Source organism: Phoenix dactylifera, chromosome 8, assembly GCF_051530095.1.
Source record: "Phoenix dactylifera cultivar Ajwa chromosome 8, Ajwa_hap1_PhDact_Kaust_v1.1, whole genome shotgun sequence".
Taxonomy (NCBI): Eukaryota; Viridiplantae; Streptophyta; class Magnoliopsida; order Arecales; family Arecaceae; genus Phoenix; species Phoenix dactylifera.
The window spans coordinates 33633706-33651900 of NC_143197.1; the positions used below are offsets into that span (position 1 = coordinate 33633706).

An 18195-nucleotide genomic window follows, 5' to 3' on the forward strand; every position below is an offset into this window, starting at 1 on the left:
GCAAGCCCACCTACCTGATTAACATTTCAAAATTAAAATATCATGTTGTATAGGCAAAGCAGGAGGAAGAAAAAAACCTTAAACCATCGAACAGTTCTCCACATGCATAAATAAGGCCTTGGTATCATTGGGAAAAAGGCCAACAACATGATGGCAGACAGCCAATTTGATACAACACAGATAGGAATTCAATCAGGTCATCCGGAAAAAAAAAAAAAGTGGCCTTCCTTAGCTGCTTCTGCTGCCAATCCGTAGGAGAAATGGAAAAGTAAAGGGCGTTTAACTTCCTAGATTGCAAATACTAGCCAACAGCAAGAGGCGTACTTCTTCTATTTGTTCATCTGGCGAGCAGTGCCCCAGCACCAGCAGAGGAGGATCTGCCCCCTTTCTCGCTGCTGAGATCATCTTCAAGCTCACCACCGTTCAAACATATCATATGGTTATCCACACTTTGCTCGGAACTAGCATTGCTGCTCGTGGCAAGAGGAGAGTCGGAAATACTAACTGATTTGCTTCTTGAGGGCCCAGACCTCACGCTATACATGGAGGATGCTGGAACCTTGGTCATCAGCGGCCGTAAACTGTTTGGGATGCTCCGCCTTATATCCTGCATAAGTACAAATTCCCATATAAAAATGTCATATGATAGAAGTCTAACCACTAAGAAGCATGGATAAACATGCAGTAAATAGCCAACCAAAGACAAAAAGAAGGCAGCATATATACCATATGCCTCAGAGCCATATCTAGTGATTTTTTTGACAGTGTTCTTCCAAAGCCAGTGCTATCCGGTTGCAGTGATGGCTTCCCAGGGAGGTTATTATGAGTTGATCGTTGGTCGTCTTGCTTTGGGGGCACAAGTCTTCTCATGTTTACTACCCGTTCAACCATCTTATTTCCAATTAGAACAGGGTTTAAGCTGTCGCCGCCATTTAAGTGCGATCTGCTAACTGCTGGAACGGAACTACCTTTATGGGCATTACCATCTGGAGCCCTCCCTCTGAATGGAGAGCAAGACTGCTGTCTTGGTCTAACACTAGGTCCACCCTCGACTGAAGATGATGATCTTGAGCTGGGTGCTCCAGGTCTACCCCGAGAAGCTGAAGAGGGCCTATCAGGCAATGATGTCCTCAAATTTGGAGGTGCGTCAAGGGAGAAGCCAGGCATGTCTGAAGGTTTCCATGGTCTGGATTTTACAGTTGGAGAGCTGCCACGGGATGGTGCCGAACTTTTTGATATCGCGGGGCCTGACTTTGTGACAGAAGAAGATCGACCTGCTGGAGCAGAACTGGCTGGCAGACTAGATGGCGTAGAAGGCCGTCTTGTTGGTGTAGCTGACCTCGATGCGGGCCTGCTGGGGACAAGCGAAGAAGACTTGGATGTGGGTGTAGAAGATCTAGCGGGTGTCGACGATCTTGGTGGAGGAACCACCGGCTTCAAAGATAATGTGGCCCGGGAAGTTGGGGTGGAAGGTCTGGAAGATTTAGAAGTGGCAGTTAATGTAGGGCGCCCAGTGGGAGTTGCAGGTCTTGATGAAGTATGAGTAGGACCTCCAGATGATGATGGCCTCCTTGTTCCCACAGCAGATGAATTCAAGCCACTGGATAATGTTGCTTGTCTTGAGGACAAGGTACTTCTTGAAGCAGTGTCTGAGGGATTAGCTAACTGAGATCACAGCATGCAGATGTGTACATCAGCTCAAAGAAATGCAGTAAAATGACTATTTGTCAGGAAAATAATAAATTCGCATAATTCATCTTCACTCTAAAGAACCAATCAATGACCACAACTGAACTCATGTGATGGGCAGAATAAGAATACTAAAATAGGAGCATGGCCTTATATATTTTACTATTAGTAAGAAACCTATGTATGTCCAATAAACTAGATTATAAAACTTATACTACCAAAATGAACAAGAAAACATAGTAACATCTTGATGATGAATTAATCCTTTACATCAACATATATCATCAGCATCGAATGCCTGACATACGGGTGAGACCCGCAGAAAAAACTGGCACATCAAGCTTTAAACAAGCTATAGTAAATTAGATTGTATTAGTACTCACAGCACATTCCAAATTATGAAAAAGCACAACAAAATGACAACCATTTTAAAAGCAAAGTATCGATAAGATATAACTGATCACTTAGAAAATTCATAAGCTTTCCAAGCATAAAATAGACAAATGATTTTTTTTTAAAGAAAAAATAGGAGCACGAAAAAATGCATTGTAGAGCGTTGCTCCAATAAAGCTTAGTGACTGTAAATAGGAAATAAATAGGAAACTTAGAATCAAGCAGATTAACAGGAAATATCTAACATCTATGAAAAACCAGCTAGTGATTCGGCAGCAACGCGAACCTCCTAAAAACATTCAAGCAGCTTGAGAGAGAAGCAAGACCAAAAAAGATTACAAGCTGGGGGTAAATCTTCCAATGCAGGTCCATGAAATCTCCCATATGCATGTTGACTCCATATACGGATTGACCTAATTTTGACCATGTCATACTAGGGACACGTCTTAGTTATGCAGTATGACAAAACATTATATTATGGAGCAGATCGAATAGTGTTAAGCAACAATGTGTCACCTTGGATGGAAAACAAGGCACTCCTTTCCTAGGATGTATATTCCATTTTTCACAATCATGCCAACTTTCTCCACCAACACATTCAGCTCTTCAGAATAATGTATGGCTCTAACTGCTGAACAATAGAGGTCTTCAAGAACCTTATGTAATTGGTCAAGGAACAGCTTTAAAATAGCAATTCCACGAAAACATTAGCAGATACATCCTATGTAACAATTTTGGGGTGAGCTTTTGAACCTTCTTTTCCCCCACTTTGTCTGATCAAGGGCAGAATCCTCTTGGTCCAATTACAACAATGGTTACCATATTAAACGTTAAGTAGGTCTTGAGAGATTGATTGGTAACTACACTTTGTTCAACACAAGCACTCGCTGTCACTGACAATAAAATTGAACATATCAAACCAGAAGAAAGGTATACACCTATATGGAGAATGTGCTAGACATGCGTAATGTTCCCATGTGGGCCCCATGGCCATGGGGAGATCAAGGTGGAATCAGAAAAATAAGTGCATAGCATGAATATAAATTTACACTGAAATATAGAAGACTTGAAGTTGCTGCAAGAGTAGAGTGCTCACCCTAGATTTCATTACTGTCGGACGAGCTTTTGGAGTCCCAATATTGCCTCCTGGAGATCTATTAGACTCCTTATCCAAAGATGGAAAAAGTGGAGTACCGGGCGGTGTAAGAAGCCTGGAAAAAGGAGGACATCTTCAAAGTTCCATCAAAGGACGGTATGCAAAACCCAATTTCAAGGTGATTGAAAATCAGCCAATTCCCACAGTTGCTATACTTGGAGAGTGAACTGGAGGCATAGAGTTCAGCATTTACATATAGACATCAGACATTTTATTCATGATAAAATATTTTCATATGATAAGTTCTAGAGGCTGCTTGCCAAAGGTTAAACCATAAAAAAAAGGAACAAAAGAAAACTTCATCCATACTACTTTTGCAATGTTACGCATTTGGTTTTTATCTTTGATGTGCGTGAGAACTTAATCACTGTTCCTAGATATAGTTGTGTTGCTTGTGTATCGATTCCAGATTCCGGTTCACATAACGACTGTACAGCTAGTTTGCACAAATAAGAATGTGCCGTGTGTTATGGAACTATATAGGATGAGGGGGCTTTATTTAGAAAGAGAACCAGCTGTGATAGTAATTTCTTTCCTATTGAGAACTGAGAAAAATTAACTCCAGTCCACAGACAATAATGAAAAAGAAGTACCAGATAGCTATAATTCCTGCTTAACTGCACCTAGCAGTTTAATTCTCTAAAGTCTTCAGAATGTGGAGACCAGATACAGATTGACAGAGATCATATATATAACAAGTTAGTACCAATAGCCCAAGCAAATACACTGACAAAAGTGTGCAAAAGATACTTAGAGTCAGCATCAGAAGGCACGTAGAACAGTAAACATGCACTCTCATTCTGAGACCATATGAAGATTAACAAGAACAGGTCATCATCGTGCCGGACCAATACTGAAGTCGCGATGCAGATGGTAAAGTTCGAGAGACGAATGAAAAAATGAAAAAAAAAATCATATGTATACATGGTGGTCAGTTGAATCGATAGAAAAATTTGTTAAAGAAAGAAAAGGAAAAAAAAATCTTAGTTCTTTTTTTTCTTTTTTTTGGGGGGGTTGGCGGGGGGCGGTGTGGTGCGGTTTACCTAAGCGAAGAATCCTTACTTGAGACCTAAATAAGCAACAATGCGACTGATGGCAGGTACGACATTAACGGTAGGGAGGTCTAGTTTTATCAAGATACCAGTCGTAGTCGTTCTTGTCGCCGTCGGAGTTGAGGAAGTCATCGACACCAGCTTTGCGTGCAGGCGCGGATGGCACGATCTTGAAGATGGGAGCGCTCCCAGGTTTAGACCCTGCGAAAAAAACACTAGACCGTGACCGGGAGCAAGAAAATATGTCGAAGATTCAGAGATGCGCAGGGAGAACTGCTGGAGATAATGGAGAGCGGTGGAGAGAGAGAGAGGAGCGGTGGTGGCGTACCTAATGGGGGATCGAGTTCGTCGGAGTTGTAGAGGAGGAGGAGGTCGTTCCGCTCCTTCTCGCGCTTGCGCATCTCGAGGAAGAGGGCGAGGTCGTCGTCCTTGTCCTTCATGACGGCGGCCAGGGTCCTCCCCCGCGTCGTGGTCGCCGCTTGAGTTCGAGGGGCCTCCGGAGCCCTAAAGCTTCGATGCATCTCTTACCTACCTACCCCGCTCCAAATTTAAAAAATCAAAAAAGTATACGTATAAAAAAGAAAAGCTTTTTCGCTGAACAACGAGCCCAGAGGGGCCAAAAAAAAAAAACCCTAACAATAAAGTTGGAAAAAAAGCAATAACGAAGAAAACTGTGATGAGATCCGGACCTGAACCACCCTTAAAGCAAGGGCCTTCCCTTCTTCTCTGCTCGAATCGATTCCCGGGGCTCCGCCGAAAGAAGCAGATGATCAGATCTCGAGCTAACCAGCGGTACGCTACCGCGATGAGTGGAATCAGAGCGGACAAGGGCGGAGAGGAAGCAACATTGGGCGTTCCCGCTCAGATCGAAGCTGGAAGGAGACCCGGAAGAAGAGGCGAGAAAGCAAGAGAGAGAGAGAGAGATGGGAGTGGAAAGGCAGTCGTCGTTTCCTTTCCAGCCGGCGGTTCTGATATCAGCAGCCACAGGATAGGGGGCTGACCGACCGATCGATCGATCGATCCACCTATCTATCCGGAGATGGCCGGAGAAAGGGCATTAGGAAAGATCGGGAAAGGGAAGACCGTGGGGAGAGAGTGTGTGTAAAGAGCACGCCCCATTTTTTTGGCTCCCCGCGGTGGTGTCGAGCGAAGGAAGCGAGAGAAATATGGGTGGGAGTGGGAGGAGAGAAAGGGGGGACAGTTTTTGGTTGTCCGAGTTAGAGGAGCCGCGAACCCCCTGTGTCCGATGTTGATGAGCTGAGCTTTAGATTTGAGCAGGGCGGCACCCACTCATCCCCATCGCCCCCTCCCGTAGCCGTAAAGGCTACGTTTTCCGGACCAGTTCAGAGCTCAAAGGGCCCCGGTCTTCCGACGTAAATTACGACAGCGCCACTGAGCCGGTCCGCGGCGCCTCGCCTCTTTATAGCTGAATCGAAATAACTTGGATTGCGGAACACGGCGTCCAGCGTCCAGCGTCCAGCGTCCAGCGTCCGTCCGTCCCATCGAGAATGCGGAGGAGAAAGAGAGCAAGTGATGCTGCAGGTACCTGAACGGGATCATGGATGGGTTGGGCGCACGGCGCAGCGGCTGGGATTCACGGCCATTCATTACCAGGGACTCCGGTCTACGTAAACCGTGAGCGAGGCAAATGCTTTCCGGCGGTTCTCCTATCTTCACGCTCATCTCATCTTACGATGTCGACCTTGATACCTCACTATCTTGTATTAAAGTCATTGTTGCTGGTGGTCCAAACCGAGAACGATTGACACAGCGGTGTGAACGGGGTTCCGTCTGAGTTGTCTTGGTTGGTGTTGGTTACGCTCCACCTTCCACCGGGAAACCTGCGAGCAAGCCTCGCACCACCACTGGGGTAGTGGGGGCCCTCCGACGATCAAGTCAGAGGAGATTGGAGGAGGAGGAGAAATGATAATAGCAAGCAAGAGAGTGCTCTGGAAGATATTGCTTACCCCCCCTTCTCCCCCCAGCCGCATATATACCTGGCTGGGGGGTCTCTCAGGGGGGTTTGTCATCGTGGGGCGCGATGGAGTGGCCACTGACATGGCCGTTACAGGGCGTCGTGGAGCAGCGCTGGGTACGGCCATGACAGGGCGTAGTGGAGTTCCGCTTTGTACGGCTGATACAGGAGATCGTGGAACAGCATCGGATACAGCCGTTGCAGGGAGTAGTGGAGCAGGAGGCCTCGGCGTGCCTCTGGGAAGCAGCCTGTCGTTATCAAGAGATCTCCGACTCGGGGTCGGAGTGCTGGATCAGGGGGCAGCCGACCCGGGGTCGGACTGCGGTGCTGAGGATATCCGACTTGGGGTCGGATTGCTAGATTAAGGGGCAGCCGACTCGGGGTCGGGCCGCGAAGCCGAAGATGTCCAACTCGGGGCCGGACTGCTGGATCGAAGGACAGCCGTAGTCTTCATGGGCGCGCGTGCCGGTCACGTGGAGCATGGCGGCTTAGTTCCCCCGTAACAGTAGCCCCCCACTTCCGAGCCTGGAACCAGAAGGGGAACGGGTGAAGGGAGTGATGCTTCGAGATTGCCGCCATCCCTCGGAGAGGCGCGCGCGCTTCGAGCTCCCCGCCTTCTTTATGGCGTATGGCAGTTGTTGCTGACCTGGCAGTCTGAGGATTTCGGCGGACATCCTTCCTTAATGGTGTCGATTTGCCTTTGGGGCGTGAGCGACCCTTCGGCGGCCAGGCGTCCTCTGGCGTCATCGAGGCATCACCCGCCTTTCCGCCTATTTAACCGGGGGCCCTCCCCCGTCCGTCTTCCTCTTTACAGACATTTTCGAGTTTCCCCTTTGCGCTGCCGTTGTTGCCGTCGGACTGTTCGCTTGCTTCTCCTTTGACGCTCTCGGAGCCGTTCTTCCTTCTCTTCCGGTGAGTTACCCCATTCTTCTACTTAGGGCTCTTCGTACTTTCTCCTTTTGTACTAGTGTACCCCAGTCGTTCCGGTCTTTCCCCCCCTTCTTGTCCCCGTCCTGACCGTAGGTTTATTGGCCATTAGGAATGGGCGAAGTGAGAGCAGACCGCATTAAGTCGGAGCTGGTCGCCGAGGACTTAGACAAACTCGTGGCTCGGTACCACCTTCCCGAGGCCTGCAACGTTACGCTCCCGGGGCCTGAGGAGAGGATGTCCCATCCTCCTCCAGGAAAGATCGCCATCAATGAGGGCATTCTCCAGGCCGGGTTCCGCTTTCCCCCTTCGGACTTAGTCGTGCAGGTACTCCGGGGTTTAAGAGTTGCGCCGACGCAACTGGTGCCGAACTCGTGGCGTGCCCTGACGGTCTTCCAGGTTCTCTGCCGCATGCACGAGATTCCCGCCACTCTGAATGTTTTTTGGGAGTTCTACAGCCTGAGTGGCCACCCCCAGGACAAAGGGTGGTGGTGCTTTGCGGCGCGGCGAGGGTGCGGCCTCGTCAAAGAGGCTCCTTCCTCCATTCACGGCTGGAAGGGGCGTTTCTTCTTCATCGATGTAGATCCCTCTTGGGAAATCAGGGCGACCTGGGAGACGCCGATGAAGTCCCCGATCGGCCTATCGAGACTGTCGAGGGAGGAATCCGATGGCTTGGCCGCCTTGAAGGGGTTGGTTGCCGAGGGCCAGCTACGGGCCTATCGTCAGTCTGACGAGTTCGTCCGTGACGCGTCGGACGCGGGGTCCGAAGCCTTCATCTTAGGCTTCGAGGAGGGCCTGGCAAGGGTGTCGGCTAAGTACCCCGAAGTTGACCTGAGTGGGATTTCCCTTCTCGACTCCTCTCCGGCGCCATCGCCTGCTGATTCTCCTACCGCCTCCCTACCCCCTGCGGACGAGCCCGACGCTCCCGACCCGGGGGTTTCTCCAAGCTGACCTCTTGTACCTTTCGTTGTCCTCTTTTTTTGTATGTCGGCATTTTGCCAAATTGTATGGGCCTTGGCCCTGAAACAATGAAAATTAATACAAGTCGAATGTTTCTTCATCTCGCTTTCGTCCTCCTCTTTTTTTCTTTTTAACTCTTGGCGGCGTCTTGCCGACTCCTGACTCTCGAAGTTCTTCCGGCCCTAAGCCAGGCATCCGAGGGTTAGGCCTCAGGAAATTCTTCCGGCGCTAAGCCAGGCATCCGAGGGTTAGGCCTCAGGAAATTCTTCCGGTACTAAGCCAGTCATCCGAGGGTTAGGCCTCAGAAAATTCTTCCGGCACTAAGCCAGGCATCCGAGGGTTAGGCCTCAGGAAATTCTTCCGGTACTAAGCCAGGCATCCGAGGGTTAGGCCTCAGGAAATTCTTCCGGCACTAAGCCAGGCATCCGAGGGTTAGGCCTCAGGAAATTCTTCCGGCGCTAAGCCAGGCATCCGAGGGTTAGGCCTCAGGAAATTCTTCCGGCACTAAGCCAGGCATCCGAGGGTTAGGCCTCAGGAAATTCTTCCGGCACTAAGCCAGGCATCCGAGGGTTAGGCCTCAGGAAATTCTTCCGGCGCTAAGCCAGGCATCCGAGGGTTAGGCCTCAGGAAATTCTTCCGGCACTAAGCCAGGCATCCGAGGGTTAGGCCTCAGGAAATTCTTCCGGCGCTAAGCCAGGCATCCGAGGGTTAGGCCTCAGGAAATTCTTCCGGCGCTAAGCCAGGCATCCGAGGGTTAGGCCTCAGGAAATTCCGCTCGTTGGTCGGCCAAAGTTGGCGCAAGCCGAGGCGACCGGTCGGGGCTTCAGGCTAGTCTGGTCTCGGGATGGTCATCGGGTTAGCCTGGCATCCGAGGACCGAGCCTCGGGAGATTCCGCTCGTTGGTCGGCCAAGGCTGGCGCAAGCCGAGGCGACCGGTCGGGGCTTCAGGCTAGTCTGCTCCCGGGATGGTCATCGGGTTAGCCTGGCATCCGAGGGCCGGGCCTCGAAAAATTGCGCTCGTTGGTCGGCCAAGGCTGGCGCAAGCCGAGGCGACCGGTCGGGGCTTCAGGCTAGTCTGCTCCCGGGATGATCATCGGGTTAGCCTGGCATCTGAGGGTTGTCAGGCCTCAGGAAATTCCGCTCGTTGGTCGGCCAAGGCTGGCGCAAGCCGAGGCGACCGGTCGGGGCTTCAGGCTAGTCTGCTCCTGGGATGATCATCGGGTTAGCCTGGCATCCGAGGGCCGTGCCTCGGGAGATTCCGCTCGTTGGTCGGCCAAGGCTGGCGCAAGCCGAGGCGACCGGTCGGGGCTTCAGGCTAGTCTGCTCCCGGGATGATCATCGGGTTAGCCTGGCATCTGAGGGTTGTCAGGCCTCAGGAAATTCCGCTCGTTGGTCGGCCAAGGCTGGCGCAAGCCGAGGCGACCGGTCGGGGCTTCAGGCTAGTCTGCTCCCGGGATGATCATCGGGTTAGCCTGGCATCCGAGGGCCGAGCCTCGGGAAATTTCGCTCGCTGGTCGTGCGCCTGTCGCTTGCCGCCCGACGGGATTTCTCCGTGGCCAGCTGCGATCGTGTTTCTCCTCCTCTCCAAGCGTCGCCTGGGGAACACCAGATGGGCATTAAATGCTAATTGAGGGGTTACCTGGGAAATCGGATCGCCAGTTGCTGCTTGCGAGGAGTGTCAGTTAAGCGGCCGCGATGCGCGCGTTCTTCGAGGCGGATGCGGCCTGGGCGCGGGCGGAGATACGTGGACCTAGGGGTACAGGGCACCCGGAGTGTCCTGCACAAAAAATGCGATTAAGGAGAATGACGCTTAGGAAATCGCGGGAAGATACGCCTTGAGAGCCGGATCGGCTCCGGATTCAATGCGCCCGCATTTATTGGAGCCACCCATATCGGAACGACCGGGGGGCCGCAGTTTGGCTATAAATATAGGTGCAGGTGCGATGGAGCCTGCCAAGCCGGAGCTGTTCAAGTTGCCATGGATCGTGGACCTTCTCTCTGGCGCATGGCTGAGAGACTCCTGCCGAAGGAACGGGAGGCGCGCCCCTCGCGACTTCAGCCAACTAGCCGTTTCATCTGGGATCAGCAAGGAGGGTCTCCCCGGCGGAACTCCGCTCTAGGCGTTTCATCCGGGATCACATCTCCTCTCCTTGAAGTTCAGCCTCCCGATTGAGCTCTGCACCAGACGCCTGATCCGGGACCGCGCCTCCATATGCTCTTCCCCCTCGTATTCCTTCTCTCCCCTAACACTGGGGAGGACCGGAATATCCCTTGGAGGTGGCGTTCCTCTGGAGGCAGCGGGAGCTTCGTCGGCGGCGGCTCCTCATCCTCTTCGTGGGGCGTGGATGGCGCCTCCGGTTGGAGGCAGTGTGGACTTCTCTTTCGTCCACTTCTTCTTCATCCGCGCCGGCTCTTCGTCTCTTTCGTGAGACGCCGATGGCGCCTCCGGTTGGAAGCACCCACTTCCGACGGGATTGCAACCGCTTCAGATGGAGGTTTCGGGATCCCAGATCTTCAGCTCCTCGGAGTCTCCACCTCTTCTTTACTTTCTTTACACCCTAATTTCCCCCTGGGAATTCCTTGTAATCACACGAGCACGCCGTTGTAACCAGAAATTATTGAAATGCAAAGCGTTATACATTTTTGAACTGTCTTTCTGGCATCGTCGTTCTACTGGTAATACATCCGCAGGTTAGCGGAATTCCAGCTCCTTAGAATTTCTCGACCATCTAGGGCCTCCAGCTGGTAGGAGCCAGGTCGGTTTACCCAGCGAACCTTATATGGGCCTTCCCAATTTGGCGCTAGCTTCCCACCTTCCGCAGGTCGAGATGCTTTAGCTCGCCTTAGCACCAGATCTCCGATTCTGAAAAGCTTCGGTCGGACCTTGGAGTTGTAATATCGGGCCACCCTCCGCTGATACATCGCCATCCGAACCTGCGCCATTTCCCTCGCTTCTTCCAAGAGATCCAGGTTCCCTCGGAGTTGTTCCGAATTGGCCTCGGGTCGGTGCGCGGCCACCCGAGGTGAGGGGAGTCCGAGCTCCACGGGGACAACGGCTTCCGTGCCATAGGTTAGGCTGAAAGGCGTCTCCCCGGTAGGGGTCCGATGCGTGGTCCGATACGCCCAAAGGACATTCTCGAGTTCTTCGACCCAAGCTTGCCCCGTCCGACCGATTCGCGCTTTGATTCCTTGGAGGATTGTCCGATTTGTGACCTCGGCCTCGCCGTTGGTTTGGGGATGCGACACAGATGTGAACCGATGCTCGATCCCGAACTCCTCGCAGAAGTCACGGAAATGCTTGTTGTCGAACTGTCGCCCATTATCCGAGATGAGGACCCGAGGTACCCCAAATCGGACAATGATGTTCTTCTTCACGAACTTCCGGACTTGCACCTCCGTGATAGTGGCCAGCGGCTCTGCCTCCACCCACTTGGTGAAGTAGTCGATTGCAACAATCAAAAATTTCCGCTGAGCTGAAGCGACGGGGAATGGTCCGAGGATATCCATTCCCCACTGGGCGAAGGGCCAGGGTGCAGTGATTGGCGCCAAGGGGACAGAAGGGACTCTCTGGACGTTGGCGTGGCGCTGGCAGGCGTCGCATTTCCGCACATGATCCTTTGAGTCCTCCAACAAGGTAGGCCAATAATAGCCTTGCCTCATGATCTTATGCGCCAAGGACCTAGCCCCCAGGTGCGATCCGCAGATGCCTTCGTGGACTTCGCTGAGGGCGTAGGCCGCTTCCGAGGGGCGGAGGCACCTTAAGAGGGGGGCGGTGAACGAGGTCCGATACAGCCTCCCTTCATAGAGTACGTAGTGGGCGGACTTCATGACGAGTCGCCGAGCTTGATCTTCGTCCTCTGGAAGGATTCCTTCGGCGAGGTAGGCGACGAGCTGGTCCATCCAAGATGGCTCCGGATCAATCGCCATCACCGCTCCGGCCTCGCCGATGCTCGGGGCATCCAGGGTCTCCAGGTAGATCGCCCTCGACAAGTTGTGCGCGTCTGCGCCCACCAAGCGGGACAGCCTGTCGGCCCTGGCATTTTCGCTTCTCGGGACCTGCTGAATGTCAACACTGCCGAGGTCGGGAATGAGTGCTTGCACCTTCCAGACATAGCTCTGCATGGTCGGGCTCCGAGCCTCGAACTCCCCTCGGACCTGCCCGACCACCAGCTGGGAGTCGGTGAAGACCTTCAAACGCCGGATGCCGAGCTCCTTGGTGAGTTTGAGTCCTGTGACTAGGGCCTCGTATTCCGCCTCGTTGTTGGTCACTGGAAATCCGAACCTCAAGGCATACTCGGCTATCACTCCATCGGGACTGGTAAGGACCAGCCCGGCCCCTCCACCTTCGGGGTTCGACGACCCATCAATGTGAAGCGTCCAGATTGGGAGGTCGAGGCTGGGTGTTTCCGGCGGCCTAGGTTCCGCCTCCTGCACAGTGCACTCAGCGAGGAAGTCCGCGAGCACCTGGGCCTTGATGGCGGGTCGGGGCTGGTAGCGGATGTCGAACTCACCAAGTTCTACTGCCCACTTCACCAGCCGTCCCGCATTCTCAGGATTGCTGAGGATCTGCCGCAGTGGTTGATCGGTCAAGAGGGTGACAGGATGAGCCTGGAAATAGGGGCGAAGCCTCCTGGCCGCAGTGAGCAGCGCGAAGGCGATCTTTTCCGCCTTCGCATACCGCGTCTCGGCATCCCGTAGGACCCGGCTGATGTAGTACACAGGCTTCTGGAGCTTTGCCTCTTCCCGAACCAGTACTGCGCTGACTGCGGTTGGGGAGACCGCCAGATAGAGGTAGAGCATCTCCCCCTCTTGCGGCTTGGACAGCAGGGGAGGAGACGCCAAGTACTCCTTGAGTTGGTCGAATGCCACTTGACATTCGGCCGTCCAAAGGAAGTCTTTCGGACGCTTCAACACCTTGAAGAACGGTTGGCAGCGTTCGGCCGATTTTGCCACAAATCGTCCGAGCGCGGCGACCCTTCCAGCGAGCTCCTGAACCTCCTTCACTTTGGTCGAAGGGGACATATCTTGGATGGCCTTGATTTTGTCAGGGTTGGCTTCGATCCCCTGCTGGTTGACAATGAAACCGAGGAACTTCCCGGCCGAAGCGCCAAAGGCGCACTTCGCTGGGTTCAGCTTCATGCGAAACTTCCGCAGGGTGGCAAAAGTCTCCTCCAGATCCGCGATGTGCTGGTCGGCATGGCGGCTCTTCACCAGCATATCGTCCACGTACACCTCCATATTCCGGCCGATTTGCCCTTTGAAGATTTTGTTGACGAGGCGCTGGTAAGTGGCGCCAGCATTCTTCAGACCAAAGGGCATTACCTTGTAACAGTACAGCCCCCGGTCTGTTATAAAGGCAGTTTTCTCCTCGTCCTGTGGAGCCATCATTATTTGGTTGTAGCCGGAAAAGGCGTCCATGAAAGACAGCAGCTGATGTCCGGAAGTCGCGTCGACCAGTTGGTCTATCCGTGGAAGCGGAAAGCTATCCTTGGGGCACGCCTTGTTCAGGTCGGTGTAGTCGACGCACATCCTCCACTTCCCGCTCGCCTTCCGGACAAGTACGACATTTGCCAGCCATTCGGGGTAGCTGACCTCCCTTATGAATCCTGCCTCCAAGAGCTTGTCTACCTCCTGGTCGACCACTCGGATCCGATCCGGGGCACAGTGTCTCTTCTTCTGCTTTACTGGTCGGTGGGTTGGGTCGACGTTGAGGGCGTGAGAAATGACCTCCGAGTCGATCCCAGGTACATCGGCCGCCGACCAGGCAAATACATCAGCATTGGCTCGGAGGAATTCCACTAACCTGAGCCGAGCTTCCGAGTCGAGGTTGGCACCGACCCGGACCGTACGGTCCGGGCGACCCTCCTCAAGGGGAACTTCGATCACACCCTCGGCCGGCTCCCCGTGCCGCAAAGCCACCTCGTCTCTGGCGTCAAGGGACTCGACGCTTAGGGCCTCCACGGGCTTCTTCCCTTTGAGAGTTGCTAGGAAACATTGCCGTGCGGTCGGTTGGTCACCTCGGACCTCTCCAATCCCGGCCGCCGTGGGGAACCGCATTAGCAAATGGTATGTAGAGACTACCGCGCGAAGGGCGTTCAGTCCGGGTCGTCCGAGGATAGCGTTGTAGGCCGAGGGAACACGGACGACCAAGAACCCGAGCCGCACCGTGGCTTCTGCGGGTGCAACGCCCGCAGTCACAGGCAGCTCAACGACACCTTCGGCCGAGATAGCGTCTCCAGTGAATCCTATGAGGGGGGTGGATGTTTTGTGCAACACTTGTCGGGACAAGCTCATCTTTTGGAAGGCCTCGTAAAACAAAATATCAGCTGAGCTTCCACTATCCACAAGAACACGCCTTACATCATAGTTCGCCATAGTGAGGGAGATCACCATGGCATCATCATGGGGGGTCTGAACCCCCTTTACATCCTCATCACAAAAAGTGATTACATTTCCGACCCGCTGCCTCTTCGCGACGGCCACCCCTGATGCTTCCACCGAGCCCCCTGCATTCCTCACAGGCCGAGAGCAGCCCCCAGTGATGGTGTGGATCACGCCCGCGACGGGTCGATTCTGCTCCCGAGGCTCCTGAGGGGCCGGGTCGGCCGGGCGCGGGTCTGCGGGGGGACGTCGGTCGTTTACATATCGACCGAGACGCCCTCGGCGGATGAGAGCCTCGATCTCGTCCCGAAGCTGGAAGCAGTCTTCGGTGTCGTGGCCGTGGTCTCGGTGGTACTCACAGTACGCTCGAGAGGGCCTCCTCCCAGGGATTTTTTTCATCTGCCTCGGGACCGGGAGGTTCTCCCGCCCCTTGACCTCCATAAGGATCTGGGCCCGGGGGGCCAGGAGTGGGGTGTACTGGTTGAAGCGTCGGTGCGGAGAACGAGGGCGTGGGGCGCCGTGGTTCCTCGCCGGTGACGGGCTTCTGCGCCGATGTTGAGGCGTCGGGCTCCTCCTCTGGGGTGCCTCTTTTCGCCTTTTCTTCCCGAGCTTTAGAGGGGCCTCGGCGGCCTCCTTGTTCCGGTGGGCGGCTGCCTCCTCGGCGTCTGCATACTGGTTCGCCCGAGACAACAGCTCCGGGAAGCTCCGCGGCAGGCGTTTGTCCAGGGAGAAGGTGAGTCTGCCCTTCCGGAAGCCACGCTTCAGGGCTGAGAGAGCCACCTCCTGGCTCAGGTTCCGGACCTCCAATGTAGCCTTGTTGAAGCGGGTAAGGTAATCCCGCAGGCTTTCTCCCTCGTTTTGCCGGACATCAAAGAGGGAGTCGGAAACCAATCGCCGCCGGCTACTGACGGCGAAATGGCTGATGAAGAGGCGAGTGAACTGGTCAAAGGACTGGATAGAGTCAGCCTCCAGGCCGGCGAACCACGCCCTGGCTGGGCCACGGAGGGTCGCCGGGAAGGCCTTGCAGAGGAGGGGATCTGATGCTCCATGGAGGAGCATAAGAGTCCTGAAACTCTCCACGTGATCCCGTGGGTCCGCCGCCCCGTCATAGGGCTCGATCGCCGGCATTTTGAATCCCGGCGGATTTGGGGTCCGCAGGATCCTCGAGGCAAGCGCCGGTTGGGAGGAGATCTCCAAGTCGGCGAAGGGATCTTTAGAGTGGCCCTTCAGGACCTGGAGTTGTCGGTGGAGATCGTCCACCCGCCGGTCCAGGGAGCGCGACCGGTGGGTGGGAGACAAGGAGCACCGAGAGGGGGACCGACTGGAGCGCGGGTTCCTTGAGGACTGGGGGGTCTGGGAACGCGCCCGGGCCCGCCTCTTGTACCCCGCGCAGCTTCGATGGGACGGTCCCGGCAGAATGGACCGTGCTCGAGAATCTTCCTCGCGCCGGCGCTCCTCCCCATGGGAGAGGAAGGAGCGCGGGTTGAGGAAGACAGGTGAGCGCTCGGGGGGCAGCGGCTCCTGGGCCCGCTGTGGCGCTCGAGACATCACACCCTGCAGGTTCTGCACTACCTCCGCGAGGGTGCGAACCTGCTGGGCTAACTGGTCGAACTGAGCGGCTTCGACCATCTGAATGGGGGGTGGAATGGTGGAGTGTTGCTGAGAATGTGTTGGAGACGCAGCGGCCTCCCGGCCGGAGGCGCGAGAGGCCCCGCGACCAGAGGCATTGGAAGCTCCACGACCACCTCGCCGTGCCATTACGATCGCTCTGAGATCAGGCCCTTCCTCTAGCGCCAACTGTTGCTGGTGGTCCAAACCGAGAACGATTGACACAGCGGTGTGAACGGGGTTCCGTCTGAGTTGTCTTGGTTGGTGTTGGTTACGCTCCACCTTCCACCGGGAAACCTGCGAGCAAGCCTCGCACCACCACTGGGGTAGTGGGGGCCCTCCGACGATCAAGTCAGAGGAGATTGGAGGAGGAGGAGAAATGATAATAGCAAGCAAGAGAGTGCTCTGGAAGATATTGCTTACCCCCCCTTCTCCCCCCAGCCGCATATATACCTGGCTGGGGGGTCTCTCAGGGGGGTTTGTCATCGTGGGGCGCGATGGAGTGGCCACTGACATGGCCGTTACAGGGCGTCGTGGAGCAGCGCTGGGTACGGCCATGACAGGGCGTAGTGGAGTTCCGCTTTGTACGGCTGATACAGGAGATCGTGGAACAGCATCGGATACAGCCGTTGCAGGGAGTAGTGGAGCAGGAGGCCTCGGCGTGCCTCTGGGAAGCAGCCTGTCGTTATCAAGAGATCTCCGACTCGGGGTCGGAGTGCTGGATCAGGGGGCAGCCGACCCGGGGTCGGACTGCGGTGCTGAGGATATCCGACTTGGGGTCGGATTGCTAGATTAAGGGGCAGCCGACTCGGGGTCGGGCCGCGAAGCCGAAGATGTCCGACTCGGGGCCGGACTGCTGGATCGAAGGACAGCCGTAGTCTTCATGGGCGCGCGTGCCGGTCACGTGGAGCATGGCGGCTTAGTTCCCCCGTAACAGTCATGAATCATAGAAATGGAACGGGCTATTAAGGATGTTCTTTCTTCTTCTTTTTTTCTTGTTTTTCCTTCCTGATTGAGCCTGGATTGGATGGTGAGATTGAGAAACGAATACTCGGCCTCTAGACTCCGTTTTGATGCTAAAAAGTAAACCATTCACGAGACAATTTTAACCCCATTGGTATCAGCCCCTTACCTAATCAAGGGAGGAATAAAATTATTTAATTGCTGTTTCGCTGGTACTTGCAACATAGGGTGCAATGCATGCACCCCTATCAATCGTCCAATTATCATTGCAATATGAATATAAGTAGAAATCAAACTAGATGGATATTAAATAGGGGAAACACCTAACTTTAAGATTGATTCCCGGGAGACCATCTAAGCTGCAGTCAATAACATGTAAAACATGTCCTATATTACTTGCAGCACATATATAGACGAGGAAAGTCGAATGAAATATTACATATCATGGTAACAGTCAAAGGACCAAGAGATCGTCTAACATATTTAAACTTTAAAAGCACCGCGCAAAGACGAACAAAATAACAATGGCTGCATGTAATTCGGCCTTGAATCCAATAATAAGGACCCATAAACACCAGAGTGTATTAATTCATGTTGCCCATATGAACAAGATTGGCAAACAGAGGTGGTTTTCACTAGCGACGGGGGGTGTGGTGGCCGAGGATGGCTCGAGGAGGCTTTGGTAGGAGCTTGGCCAAGCAAATCAGCCAAGAAGAGGAGATGAAGACGAACCTCGCGGCAACCCCTCTCATGCAGCTGGAGTGAGGAGCAAGCAATGCGTTAGCCGGCCTTCCCCCGTTGAGGCTGGGCCCTAGAGGAAACTCACAGCCTTCCACGGTCGAGGCTAGATCGAAGTCCATATCGAAGGCTAAGGAAGCGGGAGTCGCCAGAAGCGAGCCTTGAGAGGGAACCAATGGAGTTGGATGCCACATCACTCTGTCGGACATGATGGCCTTCAATGGAATTAGAGTCAACCAGAGCGGAAAAAAGTGGTTGCTGTTTGGCTCGTGATGAGGGTATTAGGCCATGGGTGCGTGCCTCTGTCGTCGGCTAGAGTGGCCTGTAGTTGGGGAAGGATGCTCTGGTGGAAC

General features: G+C 54.0%; 1 protein-coding gene across 2 annotated transcripts; it reads right to left on the reverse strand.

Annotated features, from left to right (window-relative positions):
* Nucleotides 1–78: 78 nt before the first annotated feature.
* Nucleotides 79–5967, reverse strand: LOC103704024 (uncharacterized). Of its 2 annotated transcripts, none has more exons than XM_008787141.6 (6): nucleotides 4980–5967; nucleotides 4619–4818; nucleotides 4380–4491; nucleotides 3179–3293; nucleotides 727–1665; nucleotides 79–607 (listed from the first exon to the last, which is right to left on the reverse strand). In XM_008787141.6, the coding sequence occupies exons 2-6, from the start codon at nucleotides 4809–4811 to the stop codon at nucleotides 338–340; spliced, it is 1629 nt and encodes a 542-aa protein (XP_008785363.3). In that variant the 5' UTR covers nucleotides 4812–4818; nucleotides 4980–5967; the 3' UTR covers nucleotides 79–337. The 2 variants fall into 2 exon arrangements, with proteins under 2 accessions (XP_008785363.3, XP_008785362.3); XM_008787140.6 differs by having other exon boundaries at nucleotides 4619–4822; nucleotides 4980–5684.
* Nucleotides 5968–18195: the final 12228 nt, after the last annotated feature.

Excerpts from the sequence above, each read along its gene's own strand:
- LOC103704024 (XM_008787141.6), bottom strand. The coding sequence starts at position 4,811 with ATGCATCGAAGCTTTAGGGCTCCGGAGGCCCCTCGAACTCAAGCGGCG. Across the intron at positions 3,294-4,379 it reads GACAAGAACGACTACGACTG|GCTTCTTACACCGCCCGGTA; the intron begins GTATCTTGATAA and ends TCCTTTTTCCAG. Across the intron at positions 608-726 it reads ATATGGCTCTGAGGCATATG|GATATAAGGCGGAGCATCCC; the intron begins GTATATATGCTG and ends GTACTTATGCAG.